Source organism: Erpetoichthys calabaricus, chromosome 1 (genome assembly GCF_900747795.2).
Source record: "Erpetoichthys calabaricus chromosome 1, fErpCal1.3, whole genome shotgun sequence".
NCBI classification, from domain to species: Eukaryota; Metazoa; Chordata; class Cladistia; order Polypteriformes; family Polypteridae; genus Erpetoichthys; species Erpetoichthys calabaricus.
The window spans coordinates 332,646,098-332,666,230 of record NC_041394.2 but is presented as its reverse complement, the minus strand read 5'-3'; the positions used below and the strand labels follow the sequence as shown (position 1 = coordinate 332,666,230).

At 40.7% G+C, this 20,133-nt stretch overlaps 2 protein-coding genes across 2 annotated transcripts in view; one reads left to right on the top strand and one right to left on the bottom strand.

The window, feature by feature from the left end:
- Positions 1-20,133, top strand: part of LOC114666580 (zona pellucida sperm-binding protein 3-like) — a 515,374-nt gene that overhangs the window by 59,953 nt on the left and 435,288 nt on the right. The gene's annotated exons all lie outside the window — the stretch shown is intronic.
- Positions 1,870-19,481, bottom strand: LOC114666720 (gastrula zinc finger protein XlCGF57.1-like). The gene is made up of 3 exons (XM_028821689.2): positions 19,402-19,481; positions 11,742-12,263; positions 1,870-3,046 (listed from the first exon to the last, which is right to left on the bottom strand). The coding sequence occupies exons 2-3, from the start codon at positions 12,217-12,219 to the stop codon at positions 1,881-1,883; spliced, it is 1,644 nt and encodes a 547-aa protein (XP_028677522.2). The 5' UTR covers positions 12,220-12,263; positions 19,402-19,481; the 3' UTR covers positions 1,870-1,880.

Below are 20,133 nucleotides of genomic sequence, written 5' to 3'. Positions count from 1 at the left end.
GACAAAGACAGACTCAAGTTGAATTTTCTTTTTTTTGGTCCTTTATCCAATTATATGGGGTTTCCCACAAGGAGCCCCAACACTGACCTTGTCTTGTTACAATGTGCATATCGGAAATTTTGGTATTATGTTCATTTAATTGAAATTTTCTTCTACCCAATTGGATGTTTCAAAACCCTGGAATAACTGTGGGACTGCCAGATGATTTATAGATTACCTGGTTTTACCTACTCTAAATATCAGGATGTATTCAGTTTTGTTTTACAACATCCTCTGTGACGCCTCCCTTCTGTGTAATTCTTTGAACTCGTCGGTCTTGAGGAGGTCCAATGAGTTATTCCTGGTTCAGTCTGTTCATATTGTTGGAGACACCTCTGCCTTTCTACGTATTTTTACCCATTTAAGGGCATTAATTGGTGCATTTTATATGTATATTAAATCTTCCAAGTCTCTACATGTATAGCAGGGACAATGTTCACTTGAGATTGTTGTGTGGCATGTGCAAGTTATAAATTTTGCTGCTAATTTAGCTCATCTATGCTTCTATTCCTTGGTTTAATTTCTGAAAACATTTATTCTCCTCACCAGCATCTCACACTGCGAGATTATCTTCCATTTTGAATCCTTTCCATTTTTAGGTTGTAATTATTTTCTGAGAGTGTTCAGTCATGTTTTGTATTTACTTTCCCAACTGTGGATTCTAATGCATCTCTTAAGATTGGTACTGTAGCAGTCGTTTGTCACATTGAGAGCAGCAATATGGCTTCTCTACAGTGTGCCACAGTTGGGTCTTCAGGGCCACAGGAAAATTCAAACGAAGAGCTAACTTGCTTTTCTCCCACATGAATTCTTGTGTGATTCTGAAGATCGCCACTGATGCAGAAACATTTGCCCTCATCTGTGGTGCTTTTCAAACCCACAGGCCATATTACTGTTCTAATATGGAATCGTTTACCACATTTCAGAATGGCAGTATGGCTTCTCTCATTTAATTTTTGCACATTTTCTTGGTGTGCTTAGTATCAAAATAGGAGTGAACCTCAGTAAGCAGTTCAATTAGGAGAGTGAGAGTTTTTAGTCAAGACAGTCTAAGTTTGCCATAAAGGGCTTGTTGTAGAACTTGCATTGTTCCTAATGAGGCTTCTTTTTTGCAGTGCATAAGGAGTTAATGTTACTGGTTGTATGTCAAGATGTGCCTGAAAAGTTTTCTTTATTAGTCCCATTAACACTAACACACCAGGCACTATTTCTGTTTCTTTGTCCCATGTTTGGCATAGCTCAGACTTCTTTTCCTAGTATTTTATTTTTTGCCTCTCCATTCTTAGAACTGTGTAACCACTAGGAACTGATACTTGAGTTATTCTAGCTTTCTTAGACTATTATTCCTTGATGACTATGTCCGGTTTTGTGGCCTCTATTTCTCTCTCAGTTGGTAGTGGTGTGTCCCAAGTGACTAGCACCTCCTCATTTTTCATTATGTGGTTTGGATTCTGGTCCTGGTGTCATTCTAGGGCTGGTAACTTGTACTTTTTGAAGAGTTTCCAATGACTGAGTCTGGCTACTCTGAATGATTATACACTCCACGACACAACAGTCATCAGTACCTTGCACCCAGCAACGAGATGTGTGACTGTTTCGAATTCTTTTGGCAGAAGCAACACTTATCACTTATGTGATGCTTTTAAATTGTTGATCTGAACCACCCCGTGTGTAAGCCACTGTTTTGTGTAGCCATAATTAGGTCAAGATGGGCAAATTACAACCAAGAGATAAATGCCTATGTATGGATAAGTTTATGGACCAAATGAGGCTGTTGGAGGAGGGCAGTTTATTTACCACCAAACTTGTGGTCTGCCCAATTTGTTCTTCTTTTCTGCTGATCAAACATTTTGAATTCTTTCTTCTGCTGCACAGCATATTGTACTGTGTTCATCTGTGTTCATCTTCTCTCCAGTATGAAATTTTCTGTGTGTTTGAAGGTCGCTGCTTGTAGGGAATCGTTCACCACAGTCAGAACAGCAATAAGGCTTCTCTCCAGTATGAAATCTACTGTGAGTCTTAAGATTGCTACTTGTGGAAAAATGTTTACCACAGTCAGAACAGCAATATGGCTTCTCTCCAGTGTGAATCCGTCTGTGGGTTTGAAGAGAACCACTGGTACGGAATTCTTTACCACATTCAGAACAGCAATATGGCTTCTCTCCAGTATGAAATCTTCTGTGACTTTGAAGGTCGCTCCTTGTAGAGAATCGTTTACCACAATCAGTACAGCAATATGGCTTCTCTCCGGTATGAAACCTTCTGTGAGTCTGAAGATTGCTACTTGTAGTAAATTGTTTACCACAGTCAGAACAGCAATATGGCTTCTCTCCAGTGTGAACTCTCCTGTGGTTCCGAAGATCACCACCAGTGCAAAATCGTTTGTCACAGTCAGTACAGCCAAACGGCTTTTCTCCTGTGTGAATTCTAGTGTGAGTCTGAAGCAGGCCAAATGTGCGGAATCGTTTGCCACAGTCAAAACAGCAATATGGCTTCTCTCCAGTGTGAATTCTTCTATGTATATGAAGAAGGCCACTCCTAGAGAACCGTTTGCCACATTCAGTACAGCAGTATAGCTTCTCTCCAGTATGAATTCTGGTGTGGCACTGAAAATGGCCACATTGCGAGAATCGTTTACCACAGTCAGAACAGCAATATGGCTTCTCTCCAGTATGAACTCTTCTGTGAATCTGAAGATAGCTACTTGTAGAGAATCGTTTACCACAGTCTGAACAACAATATGGCTTCTCTCCGGTGTGGATTTTCATGTGGTTTTTGAGAGTGCTCCTGTAAGAAAATTGCTTGCCACATTCTGAACAGTAATATGGCTTCTCTTCAGTAAAAATTGTTTTGTGCATTTCAAGATCTCCACTGGTGAAGAATTGTTTGCTATGGGCTGGTAACAAACCCTCTGCTTTAGGCATTGGCTTTTTCACATTTTGATTTTGTGAGAGTCTGCAGTGAAGATGAAATGATGATGGGGAGGGGTTGTCACTTTCTTGTAAATCTGCAGAAACAGAAAGATCCAAATTTTCAAGTAAATATACAAAGCTCAGAATGTGAACTGAAAAGAGATTATCATTTGGTGCACATCTTATTTAGATGGAAAATAAACCCAACTCATAATGAAACGTCAAGTTCCATTTTTTAGTTATACTGATGAAATAATCTTTTTCTTTTGTTAAAAAAGCACTCAGTCACTCATATTTTAAAGAGAAGAGGTGTTTTAGATCAGAGCTTCCCACTGCTTTGTTTTATAGTCTTTGTGACCGAGGAGCAAGCTAGAGGCCCAGGAGACATGCAAATTAGGTAATTTGGTGGCTCTAAGCTGACCTGATAGGAGTGTCTAGATGTGGGAGTGATCCTCCAGGTGACCAAATCCTCCTGCTAAGACTGCTCTTTCCCATCCTTTAACCTCCTTTATCTTCCTCTTTTCCTCGATCCATCCATCACCCCTTTCCTGGTGCCGACCCGTATATATACATCCACCTGCACCTCCGTGTGCGCAGTGCCTTACTCGCATGCCGCAGGAAGCCAATGAAGCAATTGAGAATGATTACACCCAAACGTGCAGGTGCAACTCGATCCAACTAAAACATTTACTCCCTGTGGCGTGTGATTAAGGCGCCTTGCCCACGGAGGCGCGGGTGGATGTATATATACGGGTCAGTGGGAGGGAGGGAAGGAGGACCAGAACAAGCTGGGGCCCCGCAAAGGAACGTTTGGTTGTGGAGCTGTAGGGGCTAGTCCACCCCACTGAATGTTCGGGTGAGTGGGGTGAGCAAGGCAGGTGTCCTCCTGAGGGATCTGGGGAGCAACTACGTGAGCGCGAAGGAAGAAGGGAGGAGTGCCGACCTTGGGTGGTCTGGCCGTGATGTCCTTAAGGCAGCCAAGACAGAGGTTGGCTGAAAGGAGCTAGTTGCTGTTGGGTCTCTGCTGGCTATGCGAGTTATGGGTGAGCCGGGGAGAATGAGAGAAGGAGGTGTGTTAATATCGTGAAGAGTGAGACTGCATTTTTAACATTGGATTTTAAAGGATTTATTGTTTTTATCCCCACTTTGCACTGTTTTTATGGATTATTTATTGAAACTGTGATTCACTGCACTTTTTGTTTGGACATTGCGATTTTTGTGTAATAAAAGCACTTTGGCACTAACCCCTGGCTTCATTAGAGAATTGCTCCCATTTGTCAACTCATCTCGGTGACATTACCGACGGTGTCGGGTTCAGGGCTCCCGGAAGGGCAATGGGAACGTGTAGCGAACTTGCATCGTCACATCATAGTTTTTTGTAGCCTTCCCCTAAACCATTTCAGAGGTTTAAACTGTCAGTTTCAACTGTAAGGAATGTAATCAGGAAATGGAAGGCCACAGGCACAGTTGCTGTTAAACCCAGCAGGTCTGGCAGGCCAAGAAAAATACAGGAGTGGCATATGTGCAGGATAGTAAGAATGGTTACAGACAACCCACAGATTACCTCCAAAGACCTGCAAGAACATCTTGCTGCAGATGGTGTATCTGTACATCATTCTATAATTCAGCGCAACTTGCACAAAGAACATCTGTATGGCAGGGTGATGAGAAAGAAGCCCTTTCTGCACTCATGCCACAAACAGAGTCGCTTGATGTATGGAAATGTTCATTTAGACAAGCAGGATTCATTTTGGAACAAAGTGCTTTGGACTGATGAGACAAAAATTGAGTTATTTGGTCATAACAACAAGCACTTTGCATGGTGGAAGAAAAACACCACATTCCAAGAAAAACACCTGCTACCTACTGGAAAATTTGGTGGAGGTTCCATCATGATATGGGGCTGTGTGGCTAGTTCAGGGACTGGGGCCCTTGTTAAAGTTGAGGGTCAGATGAATTCAACCCAATATCAACAAATAGGATAATGTTCAAGCATCAGTCACAAAGATGAAGTTACACAGGGGTTGGCTATTCCAACAAGACAATGACCCACAACGCAGTTCGAAATATACAAAGGCATTCATACAGAGGGAGAAGAGGACTTGAATATCATCGAAAATCTATGGGATGATTTGAAGCAGGCTGTCCATGCTCGGCAGCCATAAAATTTAACTGAACTGGAGAGATTTTGTATGGAAGAATGGTCAACAATACCTCCATCCAGAATCCAGATATAGTAATCCCTCACTATAATGCGCTTCGACTTTTGCGACTTCACTTTATCGCGGATTTTATATGTAAGCATATTTAAATAAATATCGCAGATTTTTTGCTGGTTCGCGGATTTCTGCGGACAATGGGTCTTTTAATTTCTGGTACATGCTTCCTCACTTGGTTTGCCCAGTTGATTTTATACAAGGGACGCTATTGGCAGATGGCCGAGAAGCTACCCAACCACAGCGCGTATTACGTATTAAATAAAACTCCTCAAATATATTGTGAGCACGAGGGCTGTTTGCACCCCTAGAGGATACGGCCGCTCCTCAAAAAACGCTGAAAGATTACCTTCACATTGCTCCCTTCCTTGCTGGGGTTACATGTGGCTGCTTTGTCAAGCGATGTGTTTCCCGCACGGTGCTTCGCATACTTAAAAGCTCGAACGGCACGTATTGATTTTTGACATTCTCTGCTCCTGACGGAGGGGGTGTGAGCAGAGGGGCTGTTCGCAATGCTGAAAGACTACCTTCATATTGCTCCCTTCCTTGCAGCTGCTTAGTCTGGCGGTGCTTTGCATACTTAAACAATCAAAAATCAATAGGGCTGTATGGATTTGCTTTTTTCTCTCTCCCTCTCAGACATTCTCTGCTCCTGACGCGCACTCCTTTGAAGAGGAAGATATGTTTGCATTCTTTTAATTGTGAGACAAAACTGTCATCTCTGTCTTGTCATGGAACACAGTTTAAACTTTTGAAAAAGAGACAAATGTTTACTTGCAGTGTTTGAATAACGTTCCTGTCTCTCTACAACCTCCTGTGTTTCTGTGCAAATCTGTGACCCAAGAATGACAATATAAAAATAACCATATAAACATATGGATTCTACTTCATGGATTTTCACCTTTTGCGGGGTGTTCTGGAACGCAACCCCCGCGATCGAGGAGGGATTGCTGTACTCATCAAAGGCTATAGGAGGCGGTTATATTTACAAAAGGAGGCTCAACTAAGTATTGATGTAATATCTCTATTGGGGTGCCTTAGTTTATGCACCTGTCTAATTTTGTTATGATACATATTGCATATTTTCTGTTAATCCAATAAACTTAATGTCACTGCTGAAATACTACGGTTCCCATAAGGCATGTCATATATTAAAAGGAAGTTGCTACTTTGAAAGCTCAGCCAATGATAAACTAAAATCCAAAGAATTAAGAGGGGTTCCCAAACTTTTTCATATGACTATATTTTATATATATATATACATATATATATATATTTTATGGCAGGCGGTCAGGGCTCATGCCCGTTCGGGACGCCCCTGCACTCTATATTCAGGGGGAGCAGCCCTGGACAGTCCAATACCTCCCCCTGGACACTAGATGGCCGCCCCCCTGGGTTGGAGTGATGCCTCGGTTTCCCACAGGGCTCCATGGGAATTGGAATTGGGTGCAGCTCTGTTGGGTCCCATAGGCACTGCCAGGGGGTGCTGGGTTTGGGACTCCTGAGCCCAAGTGGGCAACATGTCCATCACAACCGGAAGTGCAGCCAGAACTCGGTGATCAAGCAACTGGAGCACTTCCGGGTGAACTATAAAAGGAGCCAGCAACCACCACTTAGCGGCCAGAGTTGGGTGGAGGAGGACAAGGTTGCCTGGGAGGAGTGGTGGTGCGAGAGAGGAAAGAGAAGTGCTTTGCATTACTTGTGTGCTGTGTTGTGGGACAGTGTATTGCCTGTGGGACACGGGGAAGACGTGCGCCCACAGGGGAAGAAAAATAGATAATTGTTTTATTTTACACTTGCCTCCCATCTCCAGTCTTTGTCGGTTCGGGCACTATACAGCGTCCATCTTACTAAAAATAGATAAATTTTATATATACAGTTAGGTCCATAAATATTTGGACAGAGACAACTTTTTTCTAATTTTGGTTCTGTACATTACCACAATGAATTTTAAATGAAACAACTCAGATGCAGTTGAAGTGCAAACTTTCAGCTTTAATTCAGTGGGGTGAACAAAACGATTGCATAAAAATGTGAGGCAACTAAAGCATTTTTTTAACATAATCCCTTCATTTCAGGGGCTCAAAAGTAATTGGACAATTGACTCAAAGGCTATTTCATGGGCAGGTGTGGGCAAGCCCATTGTTATGTCATTATCAATTAAGCAGATAAAAGGCCTGGAGTTGATTTGAGGTGTGGTGCTTGCATGTGGAAGATTTTGCTGTGAACAGACAACATACGGTCAAAGGAGCTCTCCATGCAGTTGAAAGAAGCCATCCTTAAGCTGCGAAAACAGAAAAAACCCATCCGAGAAATTGCTACAATATTACAAGTGGCAAAATCTACAGTTTGGTACATCCTGAGAAAGAAAGCAAGCACTGGTGAACTCAGCAACGCAAAAAGACCTGGACGTCCACGGAAAACAACAGTGATGGATGATCGCAGAATCATTTCCATGGTGAAGACAACAGCCAACCAAGTGAACAACACTCTCCAGTGGGTAGGAGTATCGATATCCAAGTCTACCATAAAGAGAAGACTGCATAAAAGTAAATACAGAGGGTGCACTGCAAGGTGCAAGCCACTCATAAGCCTCAAGAATAGAAAGGCTAGATTGGACTTTGCTAAAGAACATCTAAAAATGCCAGCACAGTTCTGGGAAAACATTCGTTGGACAGATGAAACCAAGATCAACCTCTACCAGAATGATGGCAAGAAAAAAGTATGGAGAAGGCGTGGAACAGCTCATTATCCAAAGCATACCACATCATCTGTAAAACACGGTGGAGGCAGTGTGATGGCTTGGGCGTGCATGGCTGCCAGTGGCACTGGGACACTAGTGTTTATTGATGATGTGACACAGGACAGAAGCAGCCGAATGAATTCTGAGGTGTTCAGAGACATACTGTCTGCTCAAATCCAGCTAAATGCAGTCAAATTGATTGGGCGGCGTTTCATGATACAGATGGACAATGACCAAAAACATACAGCCAAAGCAACCCAGGAGTTTATTAAAGCAAACAAGTGGAAAATTCTTGAATGGCCAAGTCAGTGACCTGATCTTAACCCAACTGAGCAGGCATTTCACTTGTTGAAGACTAAACTTCAGACAGAAAGGCCCACAAACAAACAGCAACTGAAAGCCGCTGCAGTAAAGGCCTGGCAGAGCATTAAAAAGGAGGAAACCCAGCATCTGGTGATGTCCATGAGTTCAAGACTTCAGGCTGTCATTGCCAGCAAAGGGTTTTCAACCAAGTATTAGAAATGAACATTTTATTTCCAGTTATTTAAATTTGTCCAATTACTTTTGCCCCTGAAATGAAGGAATTGTGTTAAAAAAATGCTTTAGTTGCTTCACATTTTTATGCAATTGTTTTGTTCACCCCACTGATTTAAAGCTGAAAGTCTGCACTTCAACTGCATCTGAGTTGTTTCATTTAAAATTCATTGTGGTAATGTACAGAACCAAAATTAGAAAAAAGTTGTCTCTGTCCAAATATTTATTGGACATGGAGAGAGACATGTGAAAGGCACAATTAGATAGATAGATAGATAGAGAGCCAGAAATTATACCCTCTCTAATTGTGTGCTATCCAGCTTTAGTCAACATCCCAAACACATGCTGTTTTGGTTCACTTGGACCTCTAAATTGTAGATTATATCGAGGTTTGACTGCTGCTTTTTGCAGAATGCTTTCTAGATATCCTGAAGCTCCAACAAACTTTGCATTTAGAAGTGAACGGGTGGCCCTTTGATATTATAGCTAATGCTGATGTCCACAGAGTCTGAGGTTGACGTCTCATTCTGGTCACTGTCTGTGTGGAATTTGCACATTTTGATTTTTTTTTTCTTTCTATATTCATGTGAATCTTCTCCAGGTGGTACAGCTTTCCCCCATTCTAAGATATGCTAGCTACATCTAAACTGACATGTTGTGAGCACATGAATGGTGTGTGCCACTGTGCCATGTGATGGAGTGGCACATCTTTCAGGGTTGATCTTAGCTGTTAACCCCATAAGCCCATACTATTGTTAAAACTGCAGGTCCCTTGGATCTGGAAAAGGAATGCATAAACACGAAGAATTAAGATATTAAGAATAAAAAGTATGCATGCACTTTATTTAATTTAATTTAATTTGATGTCCCTGTAAAAAATCTAGAATAGGAGCAGGTAAGAATGTCAGTGGCTCGGAGGGGTTTGAGGATCAACTTTCAGATAACAGGTGAAAATCTAAGAAATCCTTGTGAATCTGATTATGGAAGAATATTCATCAAGTAAAATTCAGCCTGCAGTAAATTCCAAGAATATTTTACAAACCACGCATACATGACACAGTAGAGTGGAATGGTATAGTTTTTCAAAAAAAATTCTCTGTAATAAGGCACAGGACTTTTTTTATTTGCTTTTTTTAATGTTAAAAAAAAGCATGTATGTACTTACATTAAAAACTGCACAGTTTCTTTGATCGCTTACATACTGTACTGAACACTTGATTAACATGTAATGTATGACAAAGTGGCCATTGCCTATTTTTGGAGGTTATAGTTAACTGTACCAAAATAATTTAATCTTAAAGTTAAAAAAGTTTGAAAAAAAATAAAATAAATAAATAAATAAAAAAAGTGATAGCGTACACTGACTGCTGGACCACAAACATGCTGCTGATCTGCTCATCACTGGGACTCTTCAGTTGTGGTCAACCCTAATAATCCACATTTTAACCTCAGAGAACGGCCGGAGCACCGAGAGCCCCTCGGCTGACTGCTGCACTCATCTCTGTCGACTTTTATCTTGGGTTAATTGTGGACGTGTATTCTGAAAAGATTCTTTAATACAAGCTAAGTATGCACTTCTTATTTGTGTCGTCATTGTTATTGTGCTTTTTATACCGCTATTGTGGCACAGAGGCAGAACATTTCTACAGGGGGATTCTCAGCCCTGATCCAGGTCCACCAGTGGAGTGAACGCTCCATCCTGGACCTAAATAAACAGACTGGCCAGTATCTCAGTGAACTGGAGGATGAACTCCATGTGGAGATGAACTTCGGAATCTCTCCATGCACAAACTGAAGTCATCAAGGAAAACACAGAGAAGCACAAACTTCAAATTGACGATGTCCACTTTTTTTTTTTTTATTGCGTTTTGAAGTTCTCCACCAAGTTCTGTAAGTGGCACCTTCACTGATGTACGAATGAGAGGCAGTTTAAAAAGTTCATGAGAAAGGGCTAACACCAAGCCTCGTTACACCCCAAACCTACCACAGTCACTCCAAATCATTGTCAGACAACACAGCATTTCAACACAGACAAGCCCTGCTAGCAGCAACACCACCGTCACAACACAAACAAATACGAGTGACAACAGATTACCATAGTACAGGGCAACGATGGAACATGGGGGAAAGCAAGACAAAACGTAAAGTGAGGCAATGACAATTTAGCAAAGAACTATCCCAATGTTTCATGTCATATATATTATTTTATATATAATATTCTGGATCCAGTTTTATCTTTATGGGTATTAGTCAGACACTTTTTATACAGGATTCCCAAATTAACAGTACATACAGTAATCAATTTACTGACATCAACCCAACTGGACATGCATGTCACTTGCTAAAGACAAAACTGATGGCTGAAAGTCCAACAAAGAAGCAGCACCTGAAGACAGCAGCAGTAAAGTCCTGGCACAACATCAATGGGGTGGAAACCCAGCATTTGGAGATGGCCAGGGGTTCAGACTTCAGGCAGTCATTGAACGTAAAGGAGTTTCAACCATTATATTTATGATTATGTTACTCTGTCCAAATACTTTTGAGTGCCTGAAAATAGGGGGGCCATCTATAAAAATGGCTGCCATTCCAAAATGGCTCATATGATATTTGTAGTAAACCCTTTAAATTAAAACTGAAAGTCTACACTTCATTCACATCTTGATTGCTTCATTTTAAATTCCTCTGTGGTGGTGCACAGAGCCAAAATTATTAATACTGTGTCACTGTCCAAATATTTAAGGACCTTACAGTATCTATACTAATACTCTTAGCTCCACGATATAAATGCCTCTACTCTATTTAAACATGATGGCTTCTTCCCAGTGTTTTAACTTTAAATAAGTATCTCATACCTCTCTCTCCTTTACACCCCCCTGTTTCTCCAGTACCCATCTACACGGATTTATCTGACTGCAGTGACTTTCCTGCACAACACTGACATGACAATGCGCCGTCTGAACTCGAGTTTTTCTCCAGTGCCATATTACATTTCTTTTCCTAGTCATTTGCTTCACAGAATTTTTCCAAATGCATAAAACTTCTCAGCTCATGTAATCCGTTTGCTCATGATGTCCGACATCAATCCTTCCACTGTCCTTCACTGTTTCGATTTACTTTGCCTCTCTTTCTGTCTGGAATAAAGGACTTGTTTAGTTTAAAATATGCCATTATGTTATTAACAGTTTAAAAATCTGAAACTTTCCAGCAATGAATTTGCACACTCTGTGAAAAAACAAGACCGCAACATAAAATCCCACAAGCTGCAGGCCTATCATGGTGTTTGTCTTTGACACCTACCTTCTTCAGAGGGACATGAACTTAATTCTTTCTCAATCCTGGTCACGTCAGACTCCAAATATTCAGACTTCACAGGTACAGAGTGATGCTGTAGGGTGTGCTGACTCTTCAGAGTGAGGCCTAATCCAGTGACATCTGAACACACGTCCTGGGAGACAAACTCCAGTTTTAAGTCTTCATTTTTCACACTGCTTACCATTTCAGTTTCCTGCATGTCACTGCTGTCAAATGTCACCTCGGACTCACAGTCCTCCTCCTTAATGCTAGGGCAGTCATGAGGAAGGTGCACATATTCCCATTCACAGTCCTCTTTCTTGATGTCCACACATCTTTCCTCCAAGTTACTCATGAAATGGAGGCCCGTGTGTTGTGTGAGACTCTTCTCTTCCTCCTCATTGCTCACCTCTTCTGAGTCTGCTGCTTCACACTTATATGCCATCTTAGAAGGCTCCTGGGTAACTGGACCTATGTCCTCCATATTACATGTCTCCTTCTGGAAATGCAAGTGTCCTTTATTTTCCTCTGTAGAAAGAACAAAGTAGAAGATATTATGAATGCACCAAAAAGTACTGAACACACCTCAGACAACTCCTTTGATCTTTCCCTTGACTTACTGCTCAATGGCACCGAGGTGTGGCCTATGACATAGAGTGACATTTAGTTTAAGTTGACCCCATATAGCATGAGTGCTATATAACAAAAAATCCTATATTTATTGCTTCTGTGGACTGTCATGCTGTGGACAGAAGTGAGTGCACCAGAATTTCCAAGACTTTCTCACAACATGAACTTTAAACCTGCAGACCCCTTACTGTATAATCAATTATATTTAACATTTTTGCTTCATTATTCATGTCTTCACATTTGGCTTTATTTGCTAAATATCACATAAAAGACTTGATACATATATACATATCTGCTTCTCAAGATGGGTTTAGATAGTGCTAGTGATATTTTGGTATGTCCCAGAATCCCTCTGATCCCCCGGGTATTTATTTCGTGAACACACCTGCACGTTTTTTCTGGCACCCATGCTCGTTTTTCAATACACTTCACTGTCTTTTTGACAGCTCACTTCTTGGTATGTCAATTTTTGCATTACTCTCAGTATATGGCCCTAGACAGAATGTCAGTTATTAATCCTAAATGTTTCAGAAAGACATATTTTTCCTCGAACTTTTTTCTAGTTTCTTCACTTATACACAGTATGAACCACATTCAAGCCATTAATGTATAATTTTTAGTATAAATGTATTCAGTTCTGAAAGAAGTTTGCCTTTAAATCTGCACCATCATTTTTCAACTGAATTCACAAGTTGATCAAGTTTATTTTTTAAGGATTTATTGCATCTTTTATAAATTAAACATTTTAAATTTAGTCAAACAATGTTGCCCTCTCTGGAACAATTAACTGGATTATGCCAATTTTAAGAACTGATGACGTTACTTTTATCAGGTTCGGTTCCTGCCTTGATTCAGCGCTAAGACCCGATTCCTTCCCCCAGCCCCAAAGATTGGACAATGTGAATCTAGAATGCTACGTTACATTTTTGGGTTTCCTACTATTAAAGCAGTGTGAAAAGTTTTTTGGACAGCACCAATTCTACAAAGTCTCATTTTCCAAATTTTCTTTATTACTAGTGAATATTACGTCTAATTGGAGGTCTCCTTTCATTTTACCCAATATGACAAGAAGGAGTATCGAAACTGACAACTTACCCGTGCGGTGCAGAGCCAACCACATGCAGTTGATTTCTATCAAGCCAAAGAAGAGGGAATCCCTTAGATCAGTCACCATCACAAAACACTGCACCACATGACAAACCACTGGAACAGGAGTTACATTAATACTTCACCTGAAATTCACTGGAGACCACGCCAGAAAAAAAGAGGATGACAACAACATCTGGGGCCATCATGACTCAAGCTGCCAGTCTTTTCTCGGGCGTTTTTCATACAAAAAGCACCCTGGATTAAAAGTGTTATAAAAATTAAAAGTTCTTGGTGTTGTATGCCTGGCTGCTAACAGGGCAGAGCTTACAGCCATTAGAGTTGATTATTCCTCATCCCTTTATGCCAGTCTTCATCCTTTCCAGTAATGGCAGGCACTTTTTCATAAGTCAATAATTTTTGGTACCAATTCACATTAAACGACCATCACATTATGTGCAGTTTCAGGTCTAGTTTTTATTGTTATTCACTATTACTTTATGTTCTGGGTTGCAGATTAATTTCACCCTTCGTTGGGCATTAATAATGTACAGCAGAAGCGTCATTCCGCTTCAGTCCCAAATCCCACTTATTACCTATGTAGTTTCCAATACGCGTGAACTTGATTAAATTACCTAAATTCATCGTGTGCAAAACATACATAAATATACGCATATGGTGGAGAGATCACCAATCAATCGTTGGGTACTTGGACTACAAGGGAGGGGACGCTGGCGCACACATGCTGTTCCTCCCTGCTAACAACACTTTTCGCAAAACTTGCTTTAAATCTACACTTTCTTACGCTTGTTTTATTTCCTTTATTGTACATATAGTTCGTGGATGCAGCTGACTCGAATTGTATGGATTTGGTTAATATTTACAGATTTTATGGATTCTACTTTGACTGGGAACAACTGAACCTGTGGATCACGGGATGAGACCTACGAACATTTCTTTGTACCTGGTGATCTAGGACCTCGGGATGATCTTTCTTCTTGATTATATTTGCTATTCTCGTCTGCCCCCGATTCATTTTACAGTACTGTTCGACTAAGAACCGATCTGATGTTCATACCCACCTGGCCAGTGGTTCTGGCGTGATCACGCATGTAATACCCATCGTTACTGTTTATGGCTGTATGCTGGAACTTCCAAATCCTGCTACCTCCTCCTGCTATGCTTTCTGCTGCTTACTATCGCCGCTCACCTACACTACCACACCCGCCTGTCCTACTAGTTCCGCTGTGCTGCTTCTCCTCTGCTATCAGATAAGTATTGCCCAGTATCATGCTAAAATACTCTCATGACAAACTCCTTCTTATTAAACAGTTTGTCAAGAGCAAATGGTCTGACTGGAATATCCTAAAAGATGCCGGGATTTTGCAGTGCCCGAAATATGTACATCGCGGGTCAGGTCACCGCCACCGCTGGGCTGCAAATGAAAAGACCACTGGCGGCATTTGCTCAGGAATACGCCGTCCTTCTCATGGCCCCGGAAATAGAAGTGTCAGTGTGCCGAATTTACAGTATGTGAAAATAAACTCCGATCACGGCTCTGTGCAAAAAGAAGCCTCTTTAACTAATATTGCATTGTTTAATTTGAGATCTCTTAATGGCAAAGCATTGGTGCATCAGAATTCATCACTGACACCAAACTTGATATACTGTGTCTAACGGAGACTTGGCAAAAACCAAATGAATTTTCGTCTCTCATAGAGGCGACACCTCCCGCATTCACTTTCCACACAGAGCCTCGCAGCTCAAGGCAAGGCGGTGGACTTGCAGTAATTGTCAGAGTAGACTTAAACATCAAACGAATCCCAATTGACTGTCCATTGTCTTTTGAGTGTCTGGCTCTTAAACTAATAACAGAATCAGCTCCCGTCTCACTCATTGTTCTTTATCGTCCTCCAAAATACAATGCATCCTTCTTATCCAATCTGATTGAACTTTTGACCCACCTAAGCTTTCACTCTAAGAAAATTATCCTTCTTGGTGATTTCAACATCCATATTGACATCCCCACCTCTAAACTGAGAAATTAATTCCTATCCTTACTGGACTGTTTTGACTTGACACAACATGTTGTTTTTCCCACCTACTCTGATATATATATATATATATATATATATATATATATATATATATATATATAAGATGTCATATATTGGATCTGATCTGTACATCTGGACAATCTGTTGCCAACACTTACAACACTGATTTAGGACTCTCTGACCATAAAGAAGTACTCGCTGCCTTTCCCTCCTCTAACCTGTAAATGACAAATTTCTTACAGAAACCTTAAAAATATCTGTCCCTCTATCCTTTCTGGATCCATTTCTGATCTTTTACTGTCGGCACCTATTCCATCAACACTAGATAGTCTTGTTGACCACTATAACACAGCCCTTCATTCAGCATTAGATAAAACAGCTCCTTTAAAACATAAGGAGGTTTCCTTTAAGCGTTCAGCTCCTTGGTATAATTCAGAATTGCGATCTATGAAAGCAGCTGACCGACGCCTTGAGAGAATGTCACGTAATCTGGCCTCACTGTGCACATCCAGGCTTTCTCTGACCACCAAAGAGCTTACAGAGAAGCACTAACTGCTGCCAAGAACACCCATTATGGCAGAATAATAGAAAGTGGCCACGATAACCCAAGGGTTTTGTTATCTGTAGTTAATAAACTACTCGAACCTGCATCTGGCCCAACTACCTCTTCTACTGAAGTCTGTGAGGAATTCATCCAATTTTTCCGTAACAAAATTAAAGATATAAATAATTCAACTAACATAAATACATCAACTGTTTATATCTCTCCATTTTCCCACTCCATCCAGCTCCTTCTCTAAGTTCTCACCAGTCACTTCTGTGTTTGTTAATAACCTGCTTTGTAAGATGAGGCCGACTACTTGTGTACTGGACCCCATCCCCACCACACTACTTAAATCCTGCCTTCATGCCATAATCCCGACTGTTACAACAATAATAAACTCATCCCTTGACACTGGCTCTGTGCCGCTCACTTTTAAAATCGCTTCTGTAACCCCAATGTTAAAAAAGTCTGGTCTTGATGCTGACAATCTTAACAACTTTCGGCCTATTTCCCACTTACCTTTTCTGTCAAAAGTTCTTGAGCGTGTTGTAGCCTCCCAACTCACCAATTACTTAAACTCTAATAACTTAATGGAACCCTTTCAGTCTGATTTCAAGGCGCAGCACAGCTGTGAAACTGCTCTGCTATGGGTAACCAGTGATTTGCTTATGGCAGCAGACTCTGGACAAACCAGCATATTAATTCTATTAGACCTCAGTGCAGCATTTGACACTCAGGTCAGACATGACATCCTACTGTCCAGAATGGAGAACATGCTGGGTATCTCTGGCACTGCCCTCCAGTGGTTCAAGTCCTATCTGACTGATAGGCAAGAGTTTGTTAGTCTTGACAACAGCAGATCCAGCTCAGTGCCAGTAACACAAGGAGTTCCTCAGGGCTCTGTCCGCAGCCTTCTTCTGTATTTATATGCTTCCCCTTGGCCATATTATTCATAGCAATGGACTGGGTTATCATTTTTATGCAGATGATACTCAACTTTACTTCAATGTTAAAAGTGAAACTTCATCAGAGCTCTCTCAGCTCACAACCTGCCTCAGTGAAATTAATACCCGGATGGAGCAGAACACTTTAAAATTAAATTGCAGCAAAACTGACCTCCTGCAAATTGGGACTAAAGTGCAACTTAATAAAATGAGCTCCTTCCCAGTTCATCATGGCGGTGATCTCATCAGACCTGCCTCTACTGCAAAGAATCTTGGTGTCATTTTTGATTCCTCCCTTTCTTATTCCGCCCACATAAACCACATTAAGAAACTTTCTTACTTTCACCTCTGTAACATATCCCGTGTTTGCTCCATCTTCTCCTTTTCTAATGCTGAGAAACTTGTCCATGCTTTTATCACATCCCACAATGATTATTGTAACTGGCTGCTGGCAGGTGCCCCTTCTAATCTTATATCTGGCTCCCTGTGTCTTACAGAATCGAATATAAAATCCTACTAATAACCTACAAAGCCTTAAACGACCTCATGCCAAACTACATCAGTGACCTTCTCCATCACTATGTGCCTGTAAGCCCACTAAGGTCTTCTGATTCTGGCAATCTTGTTGTGCCCCCAACTAATCTACACTCCATGTTTGACAGCAGGGCCTTCAGCTGTATAACTCCCAGACTCTGGAATGACCTACTGAAATTAATCAGGTCATCTGACTCCATGAATTCTTTTAAAAAAACAGCTCAAAACTCATCTGTTCAGGAAGGCTTTTAGCTCTACTTCACTTTATTACCCTTCTCTCAGTTTACCTCCATGTCAAGATGCTCATGTAACCTGTATGTGTGTGTGTGTGTGTGTGTGTGTGTGCTAGACCATCAATTATGTAGTCTGTTAGGCTTTTTCTCTGAATTTACTGTCCTAATCTTTTTTTATTTATTTATCTGGTTTGTACAATGCTATATACTGTATACCCTGCTGTTCTATCTTAAACTCTGAAGTGCCTTGAGCATGGGAAAGGCGCTATATAAATAAAATGTATTATTATTATTATTACGAGCACGCAATCCGAGTGTGTACGACATCCCACCCAAGACTGTGCGACTACTAGTACTGTATGCACTTTAAGAATTGGCACTAAAAACTGTGCAGAAAATGAACCGTGGGCACAACGACCCACAGAGACACTCGTGCAGCGCCCGTGCGAAAAGAGATCAAAGAGCAACATGCAAAACACGCAAACCCCGCGTCCAGTCACTGATCGGCCCGGATGTAACCGACAGCAATCCGCCCTACTGCGCGTCATGTCGGAAAAAAGTCAGCTCAGAGGCAGAGGAGAAACAGAAGTGCGTTCTCTTTTTCTTTCCGAAAACAAAAATGAACAGCGCGTCACACGGACAGCTTATCGCAGATACCCCTACAGCATCCTCCTTTATTCATAATAACGCATTATATATAGAACTACTTACATTATTCACATTTCACTAGGAAAAACTATTTACAATATTCACAGCCTTGTACAGTAAAAATTTCCAGATTCTAAAACCTGATATATTCTGAAAACATTAATTATTATTACTAATAATAATGCATACCTTTCCGGAAAAAAAGAACAAAAAGAACATACGGACAGCTTATCGCCAATACACATTAAACAACAAAACAAATCGATTACTATTTATTATAACCACAACAACTAATACAAAAAATAAAATGGGATTTAAAATTAAATTAAATCCAAAAATGTACATGTGGCCATCTTGTACAAAGCGCCGAATTACATTAAAATGCAGCAGCACTACGCTAAAAGAATAAACACTAATCTTTTTTTTTTTTTTAATTAAACATAGAAAACTACACGTGAGAACGTGGGAGAAAAACCCGCAACTTATCACACACTTGACCGTTTCCAATAAATTGCATGTGAAAAAAATTAAGCAAAATTGGAAAAAACTTGGAGAAAGATGAAAATATAACTTACCCATACAGCATTCACTATGAGTCTGGCATCTTGACAGGGAAGCCGGTGCATGCGGTCTATAGGGTGTAACATTAATTAGCGCCCGTACTACAACATATAATCGATATGCTACTAACTATATACAAGAAGAACTTGTATATACGTGGGATAATTTTGGGAAGTTCATAACCAAAAACTACAAAAGTTTCAAAAGACAGATTACACTTTGCAACACGGACAAATACTCCAGATCCATGACCAAGATGTCCAAAACCCGGCAGACCCTGCAAGGAACACAATAGACTCGGAGGAACTTTCGCGTGCCGCTCGGTGACTGCAGGTTTTGTTTATTTGTCTACACTAAACTCCTGCGCTAATGATGGATCTTATATTTGCTCTGTTTTTGCCTCATTCTCATATATTTTTAAATACATACCTTTTCACGAACTCGGGTAAGCGACAACGTCAGCTACTCACTGGCTAACCAGACCGTCCTCATCTGTCGCTCTCGTGATGTCATCATCTTTCTGCTGTGTGGAGACTGTCGCTACATATATAGATAGACGCAGCATTCACTGTGTTGCCAAGTCGACACGATACGTCAGCGCTTCCGCCCTATTGCGAGTGGCAAAAGTGCCATTTAAACTAATACAGGTAGACGTGGAAACCGGGTTTTCTGATGAAAAAACAACAACGTTTAAAACAGTATCGTTTACATACAACAGATTTTGGCGAATCGTTTACATGCAATTATGTATATCTATTTATACACTAATAATGACAATTATTAAATAATAATATTATTAAATAATTCCTCCTATATACATGTAAGTAACATTTCTCGGACTGCATTCTTCCATTTCCGAAACATTTCTAGACGTCCTGTTCTTATGCAACACAGTACTGAAGTATTGGTTAATGCCCTAGTCACCTCACGTATAGATTACTGTAATACTATTCTATCTGGCATCCCACAAAAACTTATCCATCGCTTACAACTTCTTCAAAATTCTGCTGCCAGAATAATAACCTGCTGTTCTAAATCCACTGAACATATTACACCTATTCTCTCTCAAATTCAATGGCTCCCAACAGAATACTATACCAAATACTGCTCTTAACATTTAAAGCTCCCCCCTACCTCACTGATCTCCTACAGACTTACACT

Bases quoted from the DNA above. Each gene is read 5' to 3' on its own strand.
- LOC114666720 (XM_028821689.2), bottom strand. From the start codon at position 12,219: ATGGAGGACATAGGTCCAGTTACCCAGGAGCCTTCTAAGATGGCATAT. The intron at 3,047-11,741 runs GTAGGTGTCAAA...CTGTTTCTGCAG, and splicing joins TTCATGTCCCTCTGAAGAAG to ATTTACAAGAAAGTGACAAC.